This window comes from Strongylocentrotus purpuratus, unplaced genomic scaffold, assembly GCF_000002235.5.
Source record: "Strongylocentrotus purpuratus isolate Spur 01 unplaced genomic scaffold, Spur_5.0 spur5_scaffold_14, whole genome shotgun sequence".
Taxonomy (NCBI): Eukaryota; Metazoa; Echinodermata; class Echinoidea; order Camarodonta; family Strongylocentrotidae; genus Strongylocentrotus; species Strongylocentrotus purpuratus.
In genome coordinates this window covers 1,647,887-1,670,791 of record NW_022145599.1, presented here as the reverse complement: position 1 = coordinate 1,670,791, position 22,905 = coordinate 1,647,887, and the positions used below count along the sequence as shown (strand labels likewise).

Sequence of the window (22,905 nt, the reverse complement as noted above, 5' to 3'; positions counted from 1 at the left end):
AAAGAAGAAAATATTACAAAAACAATTAAGTTCAAGATTTCACTCACACAGATTTTTCTGTATCAAGAATATGTAAAGTTTTAATGCACCATAAACACCTGTACACATTGAAAAGGGCAAGAACATTGGTAACACAAAACTCTGCATCATGAAACAAAAAGGTCTAAAATCCAATAAATAGCACAGATGCTAAAACTATTTTATAAATAACATCAATCAGAATTATTTACATCCAAATTGCAATAGAAAATGTCCCTTTCCATCAAGTGGCAATGCATGTACATGTAGTTTGCACCGTAAGCGGGGAATGTCCATAAATGACATTTGGTGCAGTGCTGCTATATATACCGGTACACATGATGGGATAATCTGTATCGATTAATAACCTTTACAACAGAGCATACAAGATGAAGAAAACAAAAGCTGTGTAGGCAGGTACCCCGCCTTGCAGTACAGATTAATATTAATTGGTCCAAACACAAAAAGGCCTTAGCAAGGTGATTAGTTCATCTAGCATACCGGTAAACAATTGAAAATATTGAAGATAGATTGCACAATCACAACAGAGGATGTCGATAAACGTAAAAACATGCTAAATATTGATCACCCCTAACATTGCCTTACATATTTTCAGGTGTTTTTCAGTTATTTGTCACTACCATGCTCTCCTTTCATACAACTTCTTTCTTTTTTTTGAATAAAACAGCACCTAATAGACCAGTTCACGGTTAGCACATTACTGCAATGACCCTGAATATCCACAGATCTCAAAACCATGAAGAGGTCCCACTTTGTACATTTTGAAATAATCACTCCTACAGCGATGGAGGTGCTATAGAAATAGCCTTTGTTTCCCCTTTTCAAAGAATACTTCCACCTGTGTATCATGGAGTGCACTGAATGTGCATGAATGAATAATGTTACATAACTTTCATGAGCACGAATCCAGTATTTCGTCTCCGTTAATTTCAAAATTTGTTCTGCAATGACCTTCATCTGCTCATGCTCAGACTGCAACCGTGAACTGGCTTATTCTTGTCCTCCCAAATTACTGAATACACTGGTTACATATACACTTTAATAAAAAATACTGGTGATTTTTGTTTCTTCAGGAAAGGGAGGGGGGGAATGTTTCCTTATTCGGTAGCCCACTAGTATATTCTCTTCAAATATAATCTAAATTCATTAAATTGTCATTCTCCTAGGTAAACATTTCATGTGAGAGGCCAATACTGTTCCAACATCTGTACCTATCAAAATTCAGCTTCTCAAATGTAAAACACGTTTTAAATACAATTAAACACAACTCGTGAGTTAATTAAGGAAAAAAGAAAAATTTCTTTTGTGAAAAAAGTAGATAAATATAAAGCAAACGCTGTTTTTGATTCTCAAACACTGTAGCAAGCCAAACTCTCATCTAATATCACCATTTAAATTCAATTTTCTGTTTTTGTCCAATGGCATGCAAACGTACTGTATTACCTGAGAACAGTAATTTTACAAGATTTTATGTGGTTTAAAATACATATATCAATCCATGTAGAATAACAGGACAGCTGTATCCAATAGCTAGAGATTAAAAGAACAATGTACTATTAAGGCTCGTTCAGATATGATGCAGAAAACCACAGGATTTTATTAATGAAGTGTAATAAGATTCACATTTTTGTATCTTATAATACAAAACTCAGTGAATACGTGCAAGTCCTTTGCACTTGTTATTAATTTACAGTTTTAAAAAAATGGCAGCTTTTTTTTGTGGTGATTTACCACAACATAACTGAAAAAGCCTTTATAATTGTAACATTCAGTATAGTCCAAGTCATAGTACTTCTAACATACATGTACAGTAACAAAATAACAATAACACTGTAACATATCAAAAACGAATCCAACATTATCATTTCCATATACAAGTTTTATAAAGCTCATTAAGATAATTCTTGTTCTAGTTCATTTGAGCTTTAGAATCATAAATCTACATATCATCATCATACATGTATGCTCCGCAGAATGGAGCTAATGGATGTGCAGTCATGCAACCAGTGTATATTCAAGAAAATAGGCAATTTTTGTATTTTAATCATACGTCTTTGCGAAATGCCTTGATACGAATGATTTGTTTTTTCCGGTTACAAATTAATGTATTTCAAAAGTCAGTATGAAATTGCATGTATTACATTATGTTGCTAGGTAGGGCAAGCCATTTGTTTTCCTACCTAGCAACGACTAGTGTATGCGATTCACTCATATTCTGACTATTGAAATCCAATTATTCATATTTTCGCATCAAGGCACTTCACAAAGACGTGTATATTAAATTTGGTTACATTACAAAAATGGCCTTTTGCAAAGTTTTGAACATTCTTCAACTACATCTATACAACACGAATTTAAGTCTACAATCCATCCAAAATTTCAAATGTTATTATTATCATTCTATCAATCAAAACTATAAACTCTAAAAATCTGACCAGAATTTGTGTTCTTTCCTCTCCTGCTGGGCACACAAGATAAATGATGTCACATTGACAACATTCCCAGTACATGCAAGTAATCTGTATGGAATGAGCTGATATTGCTAGCTGCCGGCCATAGCACCATCATGCATACATCCATCAGTCACACTGATCAATCACATCTATCAAAGGCAACCGCAAAGACATGACAAGGTCATGAAAGATACATGGTAAATGCACAATATAACACCAATATTAATCTGGTATTGAATGAACAGTGGTGATCTACATATACAGATCCGTAAAATGTCATAATATACAGGTCAGTGAGATAACGGACTAACTTTACATGAAACTCAACATTTTAAAGCGATACTAAACTGCTGAACATTCTGCCCTAGCGTACTGTTTATTGCACAGCGCCATCTCATGGTCAATTTGCTGACAGTGCATAACCCGTTACCTAATTTCCACTTCGCAACAGAGGACTTGATGCGAGAACCAAGAGTGCATCTAGGGGAGCAGTGAGTTAGGGGACCATACTGCTATAGCTGACCTGAGATGGCGCTACAGAGAATTTTGCGGTAGTGCTTCTAGTACAGTATGGCTTTAAGAAACAGAAAATGTATACACCATCAATGATAACATATGGGCTTGTAACAATAACAAATCATCATTCTTGCCAAGATTAGATGAGTGAATATTAGAAAGATTCAGTATATCCTTATCAAGGGCTATTCTTCTCCCGACTGCTTTTAATTTTGGGGCCATACTGCATGGAATCTGCAGAGACGTGACAACCAACCTCACTCTGAATAATTTTCAGACGACACTGAACTTTGCCAGAGGTTCATACACACACAGAATTATAGTTCAGAATTTCACTGAATTTGATGTTGGTGACATAAAGAACCCTCACAGATGATCAGAAGTAAACTAATCACATAAGCAGTGCTTTTTGTTTGATTTGATCTTGGGTTTTATTTTATACACTGTACATTAAATGTGATACAAACTGAAAAGTATTTTTCAAAATCTTGTATTACTTTCACTGAAAATTGCATGGAAATCACTTTCAATTATATTTGCCAATACTGAAGAAGGAAACCTGACTGGTTACTGAAGGCTATTCGGTGTCCAAATCAAGTTAACCCTACATCACATCTGTCATTATTGGCTTCAATTGCTATATATTTAGAATACATGAAAGTCGTAACTTAATAATTAGTATAAACGCGTAGTTGCCTGGTAGCTGCCTGGTGGATGTAGTATGTGCTATGCGTACAGTTTGAATTGATCCTCTATATCTTCTAAAGAACCGATCCCAAATGTGTCTTGTTGGTTTTGGACAAGCTTGAAGATGGCCTCTAGCTGCTCTGATTGAATCCTATCACAAGACAAACAAACAGTCAAAGCAAATGAGTCAGTCAAAACATTTCAAAATAAAGAGCATAGTATAATGGCATGCAGGTCAAGGGTGACAAAGGGATCAAACAACAGCAGAAGAATGACCAGTGGAAGAAAATACAAAGGAGGACAACACTGTAAAAACTACTTAAAATATTATATGACTTGAATGATTAAACCAGTACTTGTGTACCCAAAAATTTGTTACGACATCACTGTGGTGTAATGCAATCATAGATAAATTTCAAGGCTTGCTTAATGATAAGACTTTAGGGAGTGGGAAAGACTGACTACCTAATGATTATAACACGACAATAGGAATCAAAACAGACACATTAGGTACATGATAGTATTGACAAACTTGAACTATTGAACAAGATGAATGATGTACCTGACTCCATCATTTTAATTTCATTTTTTTTAAAGGAGCTTTTACACTAAGAAACTAAAATTCTTTAAAAAAAGGAAAGAAGTGAGGTACTGGTAGTCGATCATGCACTGTCATTCAACAGGTTTAAAAGAATTCTTGTGGTGTTAGGCTAAAGAAATAAAGCATGAAATCTAGCAACAAACCTTCTCTCTTCTACCTTCTGTTCATCTGACATTCTCTTAGAGACCTCTTCAACCAATTTCTTGGTTTTCTGTGGACCGGATAGATTTTTTGTCTTGGACTCGATGTCGTCCTCCTCTTCCCCATCACCTCCCTCTTCATTGGTCTGATTGCAATCTAACGGCTTGATGTCATCGTGGTTGATGAGAAGATCTTTGATGTCATCTTCCTCTTCATCTCCCTCCTCATCTCCGTCTTCATCTTCCTCCTGGATTGAAGCCGTCTGTGATGAATTATCCCCATCTCCTGACGATGCTTGTAGGGATTTATCTTCTGTTATTGACTGAATACACACCAAAATAGACAAACTGAGTAAGCTTCCATTGAGGCTTCAAATAAAGTCAACACACTATTGACAATGCCAAGGAAGGGTATAGGGTCAAAAGCTGACCGGCAATAACAATTTCCTACACTTTCCGAAACAAGCAGGAGTGCCTAGCCGATTTTGAGAACCTACCTGTGACAACGGTCCCTTGATATGTATGTTTGCTTGCTTGTCAGTTATTTTAACTGAAAAATGTCCACCTATACATGTACATGTTAAATGTGTTATTAAATGTGTAATCTCATTGTGGCAGTGCATGCATGATCACTGTCTTTCAATTACATAAACGAGGTCAGACAGGCAACATATTATGGTACACATGAAAATGAACACGGTCAGGGAAACATACACATGCACATGAAAGAACATCTTTGATTATTATAAGAGCTCTGAATCTCTACCTCCACAAACAATTGTGTTTGTACATGTAATATTTTTTCAAGTAGAAATACTTCAAAACTGAAAAGACGATAAGACCCGGCCAATTAAGCAATTAAAGCTCACCTTTGTTTGAACGCCATCTGGATGGACAGGACAGACATCTTTTGTAACAGTCTTCCTGTAGACCCACTTGAAGGAGATTATGAAAGCCAGAAAGGTGACCAAGGCAGATGTGATGTAAAAGAGAATCTCAGATTCTAGAGCTTTCCTCGCGACTTTGTCCATCGTTATTGCTTCATTCATCTACACATCAGGTCTGAAAAAAAAAAGAATTCAAATGATTCCATACAAGCGAGGGTAAGACATCATCTGCTAGACTGCTACAGAAGTGGAAACATACTACATGTATATACAAAGATTATTCAAAGTTAGTAAAGCTCATACAACAGAATTAATAGAGAGTAGAGACAGAGGGTGCAGGAGAGTAGATAGAGAGATAGAGAGAATGTGAGAGAGGGAGAGAGAGAGAGAGAGAGACAGACAGAGAGACAGAGAGAAAAGTAGAGAGAGAGAGAGAAAAGTAGAGAGAGAGAAAAGTAGAGAGAGAGAAAAGTAGAGAGAGAGAGAGAGAGAGGAGAGAGAGAGAGAGGGGAGAGAGATTTCCTTCGTTTCAACAAGTCCATAGCAAATTGTTTGAACTGCATGGATAATTATTAAATAAAGGCAATTACCGGTAGTTCATATTCATTCCAGATAAAGACCAATGGCAAAATGCATGCAAAAAATGGTACATGGGATCGATGAGCGATTTACATACTGTACCTGTGGAAATTAAAGGTCTAAAAGAGCTCTTAAAATCTTTTTTGAATGAGCTCTGGTGAAAACAACAATAAATCACATAAAAATGTTTACGAATTTTGCTCCCTTTTACAACTACAAATTAAAAAGAGTGCTCTGATATATACAAACAAGTATTATTGACACAGTTATATTGTACATCATGTCTTATGAGGTTCTCTTGTACTAGATATTGCTCATGCCACATAATTGAAGGGTATTTGAGTTTATTGGAGCATTACCAATGAATGTGTCCTTGATCACCAAGGAATTTGTAGACTATGAAACGTTGCTAAGCATCATCAGTCTAGAAACAGTGACCATGAAAATGATATTCTATACACAGCTCTGTACATGAAGTTGAAGAAAAAAAAAGTCTCATCACTTTCAAATGCTGCTCTTAATGATAGTTTACTACATGTATGTACTGTACAGTACATGTAGATCAAAGTGAATACTCATGAATATCAGAGTGAGGTTCTTGGTTTTGTACTTTGCATTTTATTTCATGAAAATGCATGTTTAATATGCTACGCTTGCTATCTCCCTCATGAAAGAAAGAAATGGGAGTTTCACATACATGAAAGCATGCAGCTGAATATCATTTATCATACTGTGATGTATGTGGAATCAATCTACAGTAGTTGTGAAACTGGAATTTCATTTAAAAGATGAGATTAATCATAACCTTTATTTTAACACATTGGCTATATATGGTAGGAGTTACCCAACATTCCTTTAATTAAATAGTTGAAGAGTGCAGATGGTAAAAGAGTATTTAGGAGGATACATGATGTACAAATTAAATACATGTATGAGTAGGTTGCACTGGTACACTGTACATGTATGCAGATCTGTCAACACCACTCCACTCCATTCCATTGATCATTAAATCTTGAAGGTTCATCTAAATAGTAGGAGATCTATCATCGTGATATTATTAGGAGAGGATAAACAGAAGATGAGAAGCAGACATCTATCCATGAACTCCATTCCCACTGACGTTGATTTACGACCATGCACAATTGACCATGTGATGGCCACTCCCATCCAATTTAAGGGAGGTCTCAACACTGAATTTGCATTTCTTTATACCTGTACATGTATGTAATGTAGGCCTGAGTTTTAAGGAAAGGTAAGATGTTCGAAAGATTCAGTAAAAATTAAAAATACCACTTAAGAAGTTAAAATAATTAATGTAAATCTCTTTTGCATCTATTAATTTTCCAAAGACATAATAGGAATAAACATTTTTTTTTTTTTTAAGAAAAAAAAAAAAAAAAAAAAATTATGGGCAAAAAAATTAATGAGTCTTAAAAAAACAACACCCAAATTGAAGATAACTTGATGAAAATTCATACACAGAGTTTGTCATGACTCATGAAACTTAAAAACTTTTCACAGCAGTGAGGGACTATATGCAAAGTATACATACATGTACAACATACGATTTATATGACACACTTTATGCACCCAGTATTGTACATGATGTGTGAATTATCATCCCAGCTAAATTTGAAAAATCTACTCTGAAATTCTCTGACATGTTTGTCTTTAATTGAATCCCAGGAGGCACGCAGGATGAAATGGTTACCATGGAAACAATTTGTATATCTGTAGGATGCATGAATGCATGTAATTAGCTTTGTATCACAGCACACAGGTTCTACTATTTACAATTGACATGGTGCTAATAGACTCAGCCAATATCACTGTTTGAATTAGACTGGTACTGGTAGGTTATACTGTAGATGTACATAATTTCTAATGCTTTTATGTCAATTTACTTGTTCATGTAGACCTACATACATGTACATGTACATGTACTGTATGTTCTATCATGTACATGTATACTACAAGTAGTTTTTTTTTTAAAAGAACACAATTTTTATCCCACGATACATTTTGACATCACAACATGCATGTAGAATATCATAATTTTGTTAAATATTTTTTAATAATGATATTTCTTACCGTACTTATCTTATGACCTTGGATCAATAATAATGTGAATGCATGGAGACCATTATGCATATTATGTACACCTACTGTAGAAAAGGTACATTAAATTTCTTACATGTAATACTAATTACCCCACCCTGAGTATAACCCCTGAAAGTTAATAAGACTACCGGTATAGGCCTTGTAGAGGGTAGATATTCCAGGTAAGTCACACTGTTTTGTAACTGAATACACCTTTAATAGTAAGAAGGATACCAAATACTTAAAGAATTAAAGTAGATATAAAATGTACTATGTGTACATGTAATAAAGACTTGTTCAGATATGCAATGCTAAATAGCTGCAAAAAAGTCCCCTCATAAAAAAAGTGTAAATGAATGGCAACTGATCACAACACAAGTCCTAAGTCTACCGGTATTCACTGAGAGAGCATTATAAGATACAAAAAGCTGAATTGGATTGCACTTTAAACATTATCAAAAAACAAAACAAAATAACAACAAAACACTCTTGTATATCAAAGGCTACATGGAAAAAACATGACCTACAGGTACAATATGAAAGGGAAAAATGTACTTATACATTGTTTTTCTAAAAGAAATGTGCTTCTAGATTTTAGAATTTTAAAAGTAAATATCCTCTCGTAGGAAATTAAAATACATTTAAAAAATACCAAACTTGCCTATTGTGACCAAATACAATGTACATCTTTGATGACCTCTAACTCTCTAAACACTAAAAATAAAAATATGTGACATTTTGTTGGTTTTGTAGTGCATGGTCATATTTAATAAGGGCCATTCAATCAACAACAAAAAATGATTCGCAAGACCAATGTTTTGCAGCATATTAAAGCTGAACTTCAAATACATGTACAACACATACAATTATTGTACATGAAATGCAAATAGTGGGGTTAAATTAAGAGCCAGGTGAAGTGACAGACATTTTGCCTGTTTGGAGCCAGAAGGACATTAATTCTGTGTAAAAATGATCCAAGTCAACATCCCTCTGGCTTTTAAAGGGATCTGGTAATTTTGTCTCAGATTCTGAAACAAAATTCTGGATTTAGTTCATGATGCAATGATAATTATAAACCTTTAGGTCAGTCAGGAACTCAATGACTTTTACAAGCCGATCGCCTGCCTGATTATCAAGATATTTATGATTGGAATTACAAATTTTGAAAACCGTTCGCCTGACGGTTTTCATAACACTACAGTCTATTGGGCAAAACGAGTATGGTATAACCGGTCACTCAAAGATATTTACTTTTTTGAGGCACTTCTTGATCATTTTGAAGCGCAATTTTTTTAGGGCTTCAATATTACACTGTATCACAGACACTGATAACACGCAGGGCCGTGTATCTCAGATTTAACATTGTTAAACATCCCTTTAATATGCAAGAAAATATGTACATTTGTAAATTATGTACATGTATGATGTGGCTACATGCCTGACATGTACATTGTACATGTACTGTAGTAGTAGTACATATTTTTGTAATATTTCACATCTACATGGGAAAATAATACAAAGATTTTGTTATTGTAACATTCTGTTCTCATTTCTACCTCTATCATCCATCTGTACATGTATGTTGTAACTGATTCACAAGTACGGTAGCAGTCAGGTAATACAGTGCATGGTTATTGGTCACGTTGGTGCATACAAAAGACAATAGCAGGTGAATGAAATACTTCATCATCACACACACGTTGAAAGGAAGCATTAGTAAATTAGAATACATTTTAATAAGGTAATTAATAAACAAACTTCACATAATACTTCAAGTTATCAAGAAAATGTATTTCTTGGGGTGAAGTTTCCTTTAAAGGGTGACTAAAATTACAAATTCATGTTGACTTTTGTTGATCTGTAATAATGTATACATCATATATCTTTTTTTATTACTTTTGTTCTACCTTCTACGCTCCATTAAAGAAAAACTCCAAAAGCAAATTACTTTTGTGACATCGTCATGCCAGTCATTCATCAAAAGACAAAGGAAATTGGAATGTTCATTCCCATCAACTGACCACCTGTTAACACCTGCATGCATGTATATACACAATGCCCACTAAAAAAATTCAATTAATTCAATTACATTGTAAGCAGTTGCTATGCCAGGATTCACCAAGCAATACCATAAAGGAGGGTTTGAAATGGGCTATTATATGAAAACATACAATGCTATTAAATGCAATGGTACTCACAGTGGGTGAGGACATACATGTACCACGGCCAATTTAGGAAAATGAGGCCCCAAAAATCCGGTCCAAATAGATATAATAATTTACCAAATATCAATTAGGCCTAGATCTAGTAGGCGGTTTCTCGGCAAAATTGGCATCATGACATCACGTATTCGTCAAAACATATTCTTTCACATGATTGGTAATAAGAGCTTCCATTTCATTTTTTGAGAGGGGGGCGCGTTTCCAAAACTGGTTTTTACCTTTTAATACTAGACCCTAGTTGTAGAGTCCAACAGTGATATAAAACCCTGCCTAAGGCTAAGCCTAGGCTAAGCCTAGGCTAAGCCGCCCTAACAACATTAATAAAATATGGCGGTAATTAACTAGAACTTTAGAAGAAGAAAAAAATAGTCACCTTTTCCAATATGGAAATAATGTAAACGTCGTTGCAAAGGTGAGTGAAATCCTCCAACGTTCTGTATATCATCTGCCGTTTACGTCTGCTGAAGATATGAAGTTCTCACCTGGCCCGGCGGCGCGGCCCCTAGTTGGGCCCTGCCTGCCTCGCTCGCAGACGTCAGACAAACTCAACTCAGTGTTTACACTCGTACCGTACCTCCCCGTTCAACGCAGTACACACGTTACTACACAAGAAACCTGCACTGAACGTCGTCGCGATCGTCACGGTCGACCAGATCACGGTTTTATTCTCTCCTTACTCCTCGATTCTTAGCCATGAGTTGATTCTAAAAGTCACCTGAACATGTTGTCCGCATGTAGAATATTTATAATGCAACCTGCATTAGAGTTAGAATGCTGAATACACCTGCAATTGAAGCAATTATCTGGACTATTTTCCTCGGCTTGATCACGGAGGTTCGTCAAACAAATTCTACTATGGTGTCTTTCAGACATCTGATAAAAATCTAAAATTCAATGTCCATCACAAAAATACCTCACCCTGGCCTCTTACACTTCGCGAGTCCTCTCAATTATCGTCCTCATCATCGTCCTCATCATTATCATCACCATCTTCATTGTCATCATAAATAATGTCATCTTGTCATTCTGCCACTGTTTCTGAGCACTTTTTTGTTGTTAGAAAATATTCAATTCAATTCAATTCAAACTTTATAATATTGATTTCAATCCAAACATGTTTTTTTTTTTTTTATACATTGTCTATATTTAGCGACAAATAAGCGCGCGGGGGGGGGGGTTAATTGCAAGCACTACTTTTTTTTGCTCAATGGTGGGGAGGGAGGGGTATGGAGCACTATTTATTTTTATTTTTTACTCAACACCCCCCCCCCCCCCCCCCGCCTATTTTTCTTCATCAGGGATGGGCGTCGTCGGTACAATTAACGTTACCATCTTTATTTTATTTTTTTTATTGGGGGGGGGGGCAGGGGTGCGGGCCTGGGCCAATCCGCCCCTGATTCAAGCAAGTCCAAGTCTTCATACCCAACCCTCACCCTAACCCAAAGACTATCAGCCTATATACTCTTAATGAAATTAAATGAACATAAACATTATTAATGGGGTATAAGTCTCCATATTATTATTATCAAAATTAGCATTAACAATATTTTTAGTATCATACTTTTATGTGAAAGAATGTGTAGTATTACACCTAATAATTACATACTAAAGATATCATGATCAATATTATTGTCCTCATTGTCATCACCATGATCATCATCACATGAAGAGGCAATTTTAAGTTGTTCTAAGAGAGTATATATATCAAAGTTTGAGTTCTAGTCCTTATGTATAGAATGTCTCTAAACTAAGTATGATTATTATCATTGATAATAATAATAGTAATACATGTAGTGGGTTCTTGTTTATAGCACTCATGTCTGTCAAACTCGAGACTCATCGCACTCCACAATTATTCCCCTGCGGCTTTAGCATGGCTAACATTATGGCGCATCATTATTAACTAAAATATTGTCATCATTATTCATCATCACCATCATCATCAATATCATAAAGAGGAAATTTTAAGTTGCTCTTAGAGAGTATCAAAGCGTTTTCTTTTGCTAGCAATCTGAACAAAATAGGATTATTTTTTTTTTGGGGGGGGGGGGGAGTTCCAGACCCAGTGGCGGATCCAGGGGGGGGGGTTGGGGGGGTTGCAACCCCCCCCCTTGGGCGGCCCAAAAAAAAAAAAAAAAAAAAAAAAGGGAAAAAAAAGAAAAAAAGAAAGAAAAAAAGAAAGAAAAAAGAACGCACGCTGGAGAGAAACCCTTTCAAGTGCAAATATTGTGAGAAGATATTCAACTCATCTGGTAACTTAACCAAACACATGATAACTCTGGATATAACTATGTATTAAACTGTTACTTGATTTAAAAAGACGTTATCATGCACTGCTTTTTATGGTCTCCATTGTGTTAATAGATGCCAGGAAAACATCACTTACGGGGTTCAAATAAACACCCCCAAAAAAATCGGCTCGCCGCTTCGCGGCTCGTGGACGATGCTCCGCATCGTCATTATTTTGGTCAACCCCCCCCTTAGCAAAAAGCTAGATCCGCCCCTGAGACCTTATGTATAGACCTTTATAGAATGTCTACAACAAATTGTTTCTTGTCAATTATTTCTTTATTCAATACATTCAAGAAAAGATACACATGTCAGAAAATAGAGCAAGCAATGGTTTACCATTCATAAATATTAAATATAACCTCAAATATCTTGATATTTCAGAGGCTGAAAATAATATGATGGACTTGTATATCTTGTCAACTAAAATCTCTAAGGATGTTCAGTTGCCAAAGTAAGCCTGCAGAATCTTCTTTTCAAAAATATTAAAATGACTGAATACTTCTCACTCATTCCTAAAGAAGTAACAAACTGATTATTTTTCTTTGTTGCCAGGTCTACTTTTAACATTTCATCTTAACACTATCTTCTTCTAGAATTCAAACATACATAAACATTGACATATTTCTTGATCCTCTTCAGTTCTAAAGGGTGAAGAAAGATCCGAGAGACAGAGAAAAAGAAGGGGGAAGAAGTACTGAAAGGGAGAGAGAAAGAGAGAGAGAGGCATTATTGGAGGAAATCGCCCTCTAATTCAGCTCCCTTTAGAAAACAGAATTCATGTAGACTTCGCAACTTGACATTTAATTCCTCTTAAGAAGCTTGATAACTGGATTTCACCCTAAATCATTCAAACGTCTGTATACGTCAATTCTTTAGTCTCATAATTCTTAGCATTGCAAGGCTATGACACTTTGAACTCATATTATAATTATCATAGTAGCACATGTGCATAAAACTTGTAGTTGTTACAAAAATTATGTAAGGCATGAAATTAACAGGCATCAATAGATAATAGAAAGCTATACATTCCTTTTCTTTAACTTTGTAAAACGAAATATACACCCTACAGTGCAAAAATTAAAGTTCACTTTTTTCTGAAATTGAAATTTTATGTCAAAAATTCATGATCATGGGGTGGGCAAGCAAAATTAGAATGAATAAATGTAATACAACAATGAGTGGTATACAGTAATAGTCAGAATGCAAATGCAAGTACATATATTTATGATAATTGAAAGATATAACTTTTTCCCATATACCATAAATATTCTCATTCTCAAGTAAAGGATGTCTAATTTTTAGGCAATAATGGGTATGTGTATCCTTTTGAAAAAACTTTCATGATAAATGGAGACCTGCTGATGCTAATAATGCTGATTTTCTTACATTCAAAGGCGAGTGCTAGCTTCAATGGTATAATCTTTTGCACAGGATAGTATCAATAAAATGCTATATTTTGGGCTTGCTTTAGGTAAAGAGCCCATTCAACCTTACGCTCTCCATTTTATGATTGACATAAAAGGTCATGTGACATTCAAACAGTATGGCTCATTTTCATAAACATTGTACACAAAATAATTTAAGGCTATGATTTATAAACGAAAATTGCACTGTGAGACTTTTGATTGATTGCAAAATTTCCAGAGATGGCGTCTCCCCTAGCATTAAGGTTAACTTACAATAATATAGCAGAAAAATGAGACACAGATACATGTACATGTTTGTCGATAAAGTGAGGAGCCATATCTTATGAGAGTTTGCTACAAGCGGTCTGTCTTGTCTTCAAAAGTTGGTTCATCTACATGTATATCTACAAAATCATATGCTGTCAGAATACCCTGGACAGATACTAGTAAATGTTCACAATTTCTCTCAATAGTTGAAGCATCTATGAAGGTCGAAGGTTGCCATACTTTGCAGTAAACTTTGAGTATGCTGTACAGCTGAACACAGCAGAAACAAGTAAATGTTCTGTATCGCCCTCTATAGTTGAAACATCCTGGACAGTGGCCTCCTTGTACAACCAGCTACAGAAATAAAAGATAAAGGAAAACCAATTAATCCATCCATCTATCCCTATATCCAGGCGTGTACGCAGGATTTTTTCAAGGGGGGGTTTTAACATTTATAAATCGGGCCAAACATTTCGCAACGACTCAGCCAACCGCTGAATAAGCGGGGGGGGGGGGGGGGGGGGGGGGGGGGGGGGGGGGGGGGGGGGGCTAAGAGGACACTTTTTTTTTTTTTGGTATCGAAATTTGAAAATTTGACATTTTGCTCCGCTGGGGGGGGGGATAAGGTCATCTTTTTGAGGTCAGCCATGGGAATTTTTTTTTTTTTTTTTTTTTATTTATTTTTTATTTAATACAAAATACAAAAAACAAAAAACAAAAAACAAATTCCAAAAGGGGGGGGGGGGGGGTTACACACAAAAAAATACCAAAGGAGGGGTTTGACCCCCCAAACCCCCCCCCCCCCCCCCCCCCCCCCCCCCCCCCCCCCCCCCCCCCCCCCCCCCCCCCCCCCTGTGTACGCGCCTGCCTATATCCATACATTTTGGTTATCCATCAGGTTGACTCATCAGTCCAACTATCAAATCTATCTATCATTTCACTCATATTAATTAATTTCTCCATCAAATCCATCTTTCCATCCCTCTATTTGTCCATTATATCCATCAATCAATCTCTTTGATCTTTCCATCATCAAATGAAATACATCCATCCATCTATCAATCTCTTTGATCTTTCCATCATCACATGAAATACATACATCCATCCATCAATCTCTTTGATCTTTCCATCATCACATGAAATACATACATCCATCCATCAATCTCTTTGATCTTTCCATCATCAAATGAAATACATCCATCCATCTATCAATCTCTTTGATCTTTCCATCATCACATGAAATACATACATCCATCCATCAATCTCTTTGATCTTTCCATCATCACATGAAATACATACATCCATCCATCAATCTCTTTGATCTTTCCATCATCACATGAAATACACACATCCATCCATCTATCCTAATCTACAACTGATAACAAAGAATTGGGATTTCTCACGGAGGAGCACTGCATTCAATAGGAAAGGTGGATTTTCCAAACTGACAAATTATCCACAACACATTGTGTCCAACTATTGTTTCAAAGGTACATGTAAAGGACACTGATATAAAATTAAACCAATTTATATGGGATTTACAAAGAAAATCACACTTTCAAATGAGTAACCTTGATCAACACCACGTTAAGTAGATGAGTATCATTAGTTTGTTACTCTTTTCAAAGTCATTCTTCAGTATTTACCCTAGATGTGTTCCAGCCTGTGGTATTCTGACATCACACATAACGCTCTTAGTGACTTCAACCAGTTTGACCTCTATGACCTCTGTTAACTGGTTTAATCCAGTTCCATGGGTGGCTGAAACTGGATAGCAATTATCCAAGGCAGCAAATTCAGACCTTTTAATAAAGAAAAAAAAAATCAATTTATCTTGGGACTACAATTTCTCATGTGTTTTTACCCTTTTGTAAACATAATATTATAAACAATTAAACTTGTCCACAACAACAAAAACAAAAAATCAGCAAAATACCTTATAATTTCTCATATCCACAGTGGTAAAGAAAGGGTTAAGCTAGTTTCTCTTCAAACACAATGTCATTATTGGCTTCAATGTGATATATATAATCATCCATTCCAAACTAAAGCTCCTAAAAACTGTAATTGACACAAACATTATTGGTCAAAGAAATTTTTAATTAATAGAGAAATTTCAATTTGTCTTACTCTCTTCACTCCCAATTATCTGATGTATTTCAAAGTATAGGGAAGTTTCTTACTTGTTGTGTAGAAGGTCAATCTTATTATTGACCTCAATCATGTTGTCTAGAAGATGCTGATTGACCCCGAGGTCATGAAGGACACCGATGACCTCAATCTTTTGATTCTCTGATTCAGGATGACTAACATCTCTTACATGCACAAGAAGATCCTAGAAACAAAAAGGAAAAGAAAGATATAATGGCAAAATACAGTCCTAAAATATCCAGTTGTTGTCCAGTCTAGTTATTGACAATGCCAAATATATATGTCTGTATACATTTTTCATATTTGTGTACATACTACATTGTGTACGCTGATTAAAGAAGGAAATAAATCTTCAACCTAAATATCTTAAATATCTATTGATCTATTCTAAAATAATAATAATGGACAAATCCAAATACAAAGATGTTCATTTTGTCAAAATATTGATTTGATTAGCGCATCTGTCATTTAATACTCAATGCTTAAAGGAATTACAAAGTTTTGGCATGGGGTCATGAATTTGGTTCAAATTAACATATTGGAAGCATATGTGTTCCTACAATATTCATTGATCATTGTCGCGGTTGAAATCGAGTCTAAACTTATGAAATTATAAATAATAAACTCTTTATGTTGTATAGCTCCCTCTCAAGGTTAAGATATTAATTTAGCTATGAAACAATGTTTCTTGACTAAAATTGACCGATTAGCTATTCCCGTTTGGAAATTATATATCAAAACTACATATTCTGAGATTTTCATGGTCGCACCTACGATTGTACAGCCAAAGGCGCTATTTGAAATTTATCAAAATTTACCGGGAGCACCGGTAAATTTTTATATTCAATTTTTCTCGAAAACAAAAGTGTTTTAGGGGCTAATTTTTTTAGTGCTTATGATACATCCGCAGGGGCATCCAAATATATCAAAATTGTAAAGATTCACTATCATCCCAATTTTCAAAATTTCCCAAAACTTTGTATTACCTTTAAGGAGAGTAATACAAATGAGAAAGAGAAATCAATACAGAGGAAGTAACACAGAAACAATCACACTGAACGAGTCAGAACGAGAGAGAACGAGAGAGAAAGAGAGATAGAGAGAGCAATAGATAGATTGAGAGAGAGACAGACACAGACAGACAGAGATGAAATGCAATAACATTATCTAAAAGACTGCTAAATACTTTTGTTAAAAGGCATTGATGAATATGATCAAAGTTACACAACAAGGAAAGGAACTTACAGCACACAGGACATCTTCTAATGTAGCAGCAAAAGATGCAATCAATTGATGAGGAAGATGAGAGATGAATCCTACAGTATCTACATAGATGACAGGCATTCTATTAGATAGATAACCTGCATGAGATGTTACATCGAGTGTTGCAAACAGTTGATTCCTTGGCTCCAGTCTTGTGTCTCCTGTCATAGCTTTTATTAGAGACGTCTTTCCTGAAGAAAAAACAAATATACAGAATGCCTGCACTATTGCTTGCTAGGTGTTGAATTTAAGAAAGGTGCTAGTCAGCAGCACCCCCCCCCCCCTCCCCTCCCCCTCCACCCCCTTCCCCTGTATTTTGTTGGAAAAATCTGTGAGTTAATACCTAAGCAATTACTTGATACACTAGTCTTGAAGGGCCCAGGTTTGATGAACAAGCATTTAATAATCATCAATAGTCTAAACTCACTGGCAGACACAATAGCATTACTATTTGAAAATAATTGTTTTTATTCTCAGTATTAAAATCAACAACAACAAAAATAGACAAGGAAAGCATGGAAATGCATGTATTTTTAATTTGATGTAACTGATTTGCTTAATAGATAATTGGATATTATTCCCATATTTGCAATTTGTTCACATTATCTGTGTAAATCATTGAAGTGGTCCTAATAGTCATTGTGTTACCTGCATTGGTGTATCCAACAACAGCTACATGTGGAAAGTGTTTTCTCTCTCTGCCTTTCCTCAACAATGCTCGCTTTCCTTTCAGCTTCTCAAGAGCTTTCCTGAGAGCGCCCTCTTTGTCTCGCAGCTGACGTTGTTTCTTCTCCAGTAAGGTCTCTCCTCCACCACCTATGTACTGCTGAGCTCCACTCTGTTGGTCTAGGTCAAAGGTCTCCTGGTGTAAATGTGATCTACAGTGTGATAAGGAATCCAATGTTCAAAAATATTCAGAAGGGCATAACATTTCATTTACTTTTTTCTCAATAAGGCATTCTCAGATGGAGATTCAAAAAGTAATCAACCTCTATGGAATGACTTCTCATAAGTCACTTTGTACTTTAACCTGTTGGATAACATGTTATTTGGTAGGACTCTTATTCTCAATAGAAAACCCAGCCCATAAGTCATCTTGGGTTGAAAGGGATAGATAAAAGGTGATGGTTAAAGAGGTGCTGCAACCTGGTAAATATTGAGAAACTGGGTGCTCTGACACTTGTTTCAAACACGACAAAGTTAGAAATAAGTGAAGTTATACAGGACAGGCATTGTAGGATTTATTAAAAAATTAAATCGAAGACATGAAGGAGAAGAAGGAGTGCGAGACACAAAAGCAGAGAGAGCAAGAGAGAGAGACAGACAGATAGATAGACTGATAAAGAGTGAATATAGAACAATGTGAAGGAAAGAACACAAATCTACTCTAACCTTCTAAAATGTAGCTCTGCTAGAGCTATTTGTAGCTTTGCTTCCTTGGATGAGGCATGTTCCTTGAAGATCTGTAGAACAACCTCATACCTAAAAGAAAAGAAAAGATGAGCCAGGTAAGATGCTAATGATCAGTGGAATAAAAATGAATGTCAAGAACTTCAAATATTGTTGTTATAAATAGTGATCGGGTTGTTCAATGTACTGCATTTAAAAATGATCCAGAGTAAAATACTGCCTAGAGATCACTTTTCTGGTGCTATATAAACCTGAAAACTGACATACAAGATCAGAACAAGTTCAGTTTTACAATTACAAGCAAAAGACTGCACGTCTTAGAGACCTAATGAATGGTCATACAAATTTGGGTTGTAAAGGGGCATGCATTCTATATGAGCTTCATACATTATAGTATGTGAAGGTTTGATTAATACCTATCGTAAACAGGCAATCCCCATTCTTCCTCCATAGTCTTCTTCTGTACACCACTCAGTCTATCAACATTCAAGAACACACTGGTTATATCTGGTTGAGACCGGATCTGGGCAGTTAGCTCCTCAAAGGTTCCTTGTCCAAACATGTACTTCTTGCTCAGTGACTTGACAGTCATCAGTCTGCTATCGAACAATGACCAGTTCTGAAGTGTCTGGACGAATGATAAATCAAAGTTTGGAAATAATGCATATATTGAGTACGGTACTAAAGTAAGCTGGGTGGCTTCACAGTTTCTTATGAATTATCAATGTTTCTTATAGTTTAGTAAAGTGATGCGGGGTGAAATATAACTTGGTGCATTTACTTTTAAGTTTGGAACGAAATAGGGAAACTATTGAACTGAATCACAAACTTAGAACATGTTTAAAAACAATTTTGGTCAATGTTGTCTGTAAACTGTTAATTACCGGTAGGTAAGAATTTACAATATTCTGCTGAATCCTAATGAATACCTACTGTAACTAGAGACTGTGCTTCAATCATCTTCAGCTCACTGTCTGACTTGTGTCTTCTCTCAGTCTTTATAACAGGTTGAATAACAAGAACACGATGACCTTGTAAACCCTGATGTCCTCTATTCACAAGCTCATTTGCATATTCAATAGCTTCCTCTCCATACTCCTGGTCCTCATCGATACCATCACCCGTCGTCTCATCAAATCTCCTCTCGTTCTCATCTGGAGTTCTACTCTTCCGTTTACGATGGAATACTGGTGATTGGTGTAAGCATCTCTTTGTTGGTGAACAATGTAGTTCTTGTACAGTATCATCTAATGAAAGCAAGCTGGAAAATATTTGAGGATACCGAAAGTAATCCCTTGAAGACACAAAACATGATGATCTCCTCGCATTCATTAATGTCAAAGATATCGCACTCATTCTCATTGAATTAGATATCTCAGTTATATTCCTCTGTATGCAAAAAGCTCTAAAAGGAATGCACATTGCATGCCTGTGCCTATTAGTGTTCCTACACATAGATGAGGGCACCCGAAGAACCGCATAAAGAAGTCGTGCAGGAATTCTTAGTCTCTCTATATTCATTGTGCATGTATGTTGTATGGTGTCAGGAACATGAAGTACTCAATCGGTATGAAATGAATTCAGATTATCAGTGCCCCTATTTAGTTGCAGTAAGAAGATCATTCCAAGGAGGCCTATAAGACTGCAATAATTACACTTTTCCGTCTATTCATATGAATAGTATTTCAACTGGTCCTTGATTTGATTTGCTGCAAACAGGTCAGTCTGAGGTACATGTAGGGGTACATGGCTAGATGCAAATAGATTGAGACATAAAAACTCTTGTCCTATTCATGGTGGCACACACAGGCTCCAAATTACACCTTCCACCTATAATGAAAGAGAAAAGAAAAGAAAGTATTAAATTTGATGCCAAAAGTAGAGAGAAAATTTCCCGGCCCCCCCACTCAGAGGTCGAAATGACCGCATGCGTGTTGCCAAAATGTCCGGTAAAGGGGTACTTTTCGTGCGACAAAGTCCGGCCCGAGAATTGTAAAAAAAGGGGTGTATTTGACTTTTCACCCGGAGATTTCTTTAAAAAGGGGGTGTTTTTCTTTTTTCCCCTCATCTCTTTGGACTCCTGAGAAATTATTCCGAATTTAGGGGGGTACATTGAGCATTTTTCCTGATTTAGGGGGGTCTCCAAGGCAGGAAAAGCCCGCGAAAAGCCCGCGAAAGGGGGGTTCGGAAATGTTGGCAGTCCTCAGATAGGGGGTGCTTTCAAAAAGAGGGTACGAGCATATGCGTACCCTAAATAACACTGAGTGGGGGGGCCGGGGAAAATTTAAAGAATGTAATGTATTTCATAGATCTAGATTCTTTTCATGAATTAAACTTTTTTTTTTAAAAGAGAAAAAAATGACAGATGACTGGAGTAAAAAAAATTGGACTGCAAGAGGTGTCGATCATGATGCATTGCGAGTCCCCTGTGGCAGGACTGTGTCAACCCTCCCGCATTTGGAGGGAGTCTCATTCTCCTGTCGTCCCACCAGGTCGTAGCGGCAAGAGGGGGGGGGGGGGGGGGGGGGGGGTTGAGTAAAAAAAAAAAAAAAACATTTTTATTCATCCTCAAGACAGTCAACATGGTCAAACTCAAAACAAGAGCCAAGGGCAGCAATGAAGGCAAAGCCTTTTTTTTTTTAGTGCCAAAGTCGAGAATCTCCTGACATTTAATGTTCTCTCATGACATGTCCATCATTCCATGAACAAATGTGACTTCAGTCACTTCACAATGAAAGTAATATTTTTCCGGCGTCATCTTAAAGTTACAAACAAGCATGAAAAGGATACTTTTCTCACGATGGGCTAGGCTCAGCTCATCCGGATCCACAGGCAGCACGGGATAGGCACTGGGTGCAGGTTAGGTCCACGTCCGACGGATCCGACGGCCGACCCTCCATAAGCACAGTGGATCTCCAGCGCAGCAGTTACGGCTGCGCGCTGCGGTCGATTGTGCTAGTGCCAGTGCCAGTGCCAGTGATCCTGTTGAACTGTTCCCGAGCGAAGCCGTTAAGTGCTCATAATACCTGACTTTCTAGTTTAAATCTGCACAAATAACATGACGATGATAATGAGAACAATATATAATTTCTTTAGCTGAAACGATGTTCAAAAATCTAAATATTAACTTCATTACCTTGACTTGTGAAACATTATTCAAGCGTTCCATAAGCGCAGCATACATGTATTTGTCTATGGAAAGCCGCGTGTGTTACCAGTATACGTCCTATGCCCATCGCATCCCAAAAAGAACGATATATCAGCGAACGGCGCGGCAAATGGGATGAGTTGAGGTTTTATTATCCAAACGTTCAAATACATTAAGATAACAATAATAACAATAGTACATGCATTTTTAGCAAATATTTTGAATGTACAAAAGGGACCAGAAAATAGCATTAAATGCTAGTCATGTTTGCCTTGTTTGGTACCTTTATAATCTACATTATCTTAACAAATTAAAATGTACCGGTATATCAAAATTATACTATGTGAATAATTCTACTATCTAAGAGAATACGTGTTTGTATGTTTAAATACAAAGCCTAAACTTGTATTGAGCATTAATACTTTCATACACTGTCTTCAAAATTAATATAGAATATATTAATAATAATAATATTCGGTCTTTGGAAATTACTACCCTAGCTTTAGCTCCGGCAGCCGATATCTAATAAAAGAAGAGAACCTGTGTTAAAAGGTAAACACAGTTATTCTATCAACATTTGTGCTGTTATATTCCTACGAAAAACAAGAAACTGAAGCTTTTCCCTAACAGATAAAGATGATTCATTCCAGAAGCATGCGCATCTGCATGTATGACACAGAAAATGTACCTTGTGTTGTTCTTACTTTAGGCATATACTTAGCTTTTTATTTTCTCTTTACCTTG

At 36.2% G+C, this 22,905-nt stretch overlaps 2 protein-coding genes across 2 annotated transcripts; both read right to left on the bottom strand.

The window, feature by feature from the left end:
- Positions 1-3,390: 3,390 nt before the first annotated feature.
- LOC100892123 (matrix-remodeling-associated protein 7) lies at positions 3,391-11,089 on the bottom strand. The gene is made up of 4 exons (XM_003726659.3): positions 10,598-11,089; positions 5,306-5,498; positions 4,440-4,759; positions 3,391-3,846 (listed from the first exon to the last, which is right to left on the bottom strand). The coding sequence occupies exons 2-4, from the start codon at positions 5,483-5,485 to the stop codon at positions 3,735-3,737; spliced, it is 612 nt and encodes a 203-aa protein (XP_003726707.2). The 5' UTR covers positions 5,486-5,498; positions 10,598-11,089; the 3' UTR covers positions 3,391-3,734.
- A 3,138-nt stretch (positions 11,090-14,227) lies between these two features.
- Positions 14,228-22,167, bottom strand: LOC593681 (putative GTP-binding protein 6). Its single transcript, XM_030983943.1, has 9 exons — positions 22,150-22,167; positions 19,947-20,843; positions 19,430-19,641; positions 18,996-19,085; positions 18,252-18,481; positions 17,586-17,794; positions 16,373-16,524; positions 15,836-15,991; positions 14,228-14,543 (listed from the first exon to the last, which is right to left on the bottom strand). Exons 2-9 carry the CDS (start codon positions 20,532-20,534, stop codon positions 14,405-14,407), a joined length of 1,776 nt encoding a protein of 591 aa, XP_030839803.1. The 5' UTR covers positions 20,535-20,843; positions 22,150-22,167; the 3' UTR covers positions 14,228-14,404.
- Between the last annotated feature and the right edge of the window lie 738 nt (positions 22,168-22,905).

Coding starts and splice junctions, on each gene's coding strand:
- LOC100892123 (XM_003726659.3), bottom strand. CDS start 5,485: ATGAATGAAGCAATAACGATGGACAAAGTCGCGAGGAAAGCTCTAGAA. Junction 4,760..5,305: donor CAGATGGCGTTCAAACAAAG/GTGAGCTTTAAT, acceptor GTGTGTATTCAG/TCAATAACAGAAGATAAATC. Junction 3,847..4,439: donor CAGAAGGTAGAAGAGAGAAG/GTTTGTTGCTAG, acceptor GTCTTGTGATAG/GATTCAATCAGAGCAGCTAG.
- LOC593681 (XM_030983943.1), bottom strand. CDS start 20,534: ATGAATATAGAGAGACTAAGAATTCCTGCACGACTTCTTTATGCGGTT. Junction 19,086..19,429: donor GGATTGCCTGTTTACGATAG/GTATTAATCAAA, acceptor CTTTTCTTTTAG/GTATGAGGTTGTTCTACAGA. Junction 14,544..15,835: donor CAGGCTGGAACACATCTAGG/GTAAATACTGAA, acceptor TTATTTCTGTAG/CTGGTTGTACAAGGAGGCCA.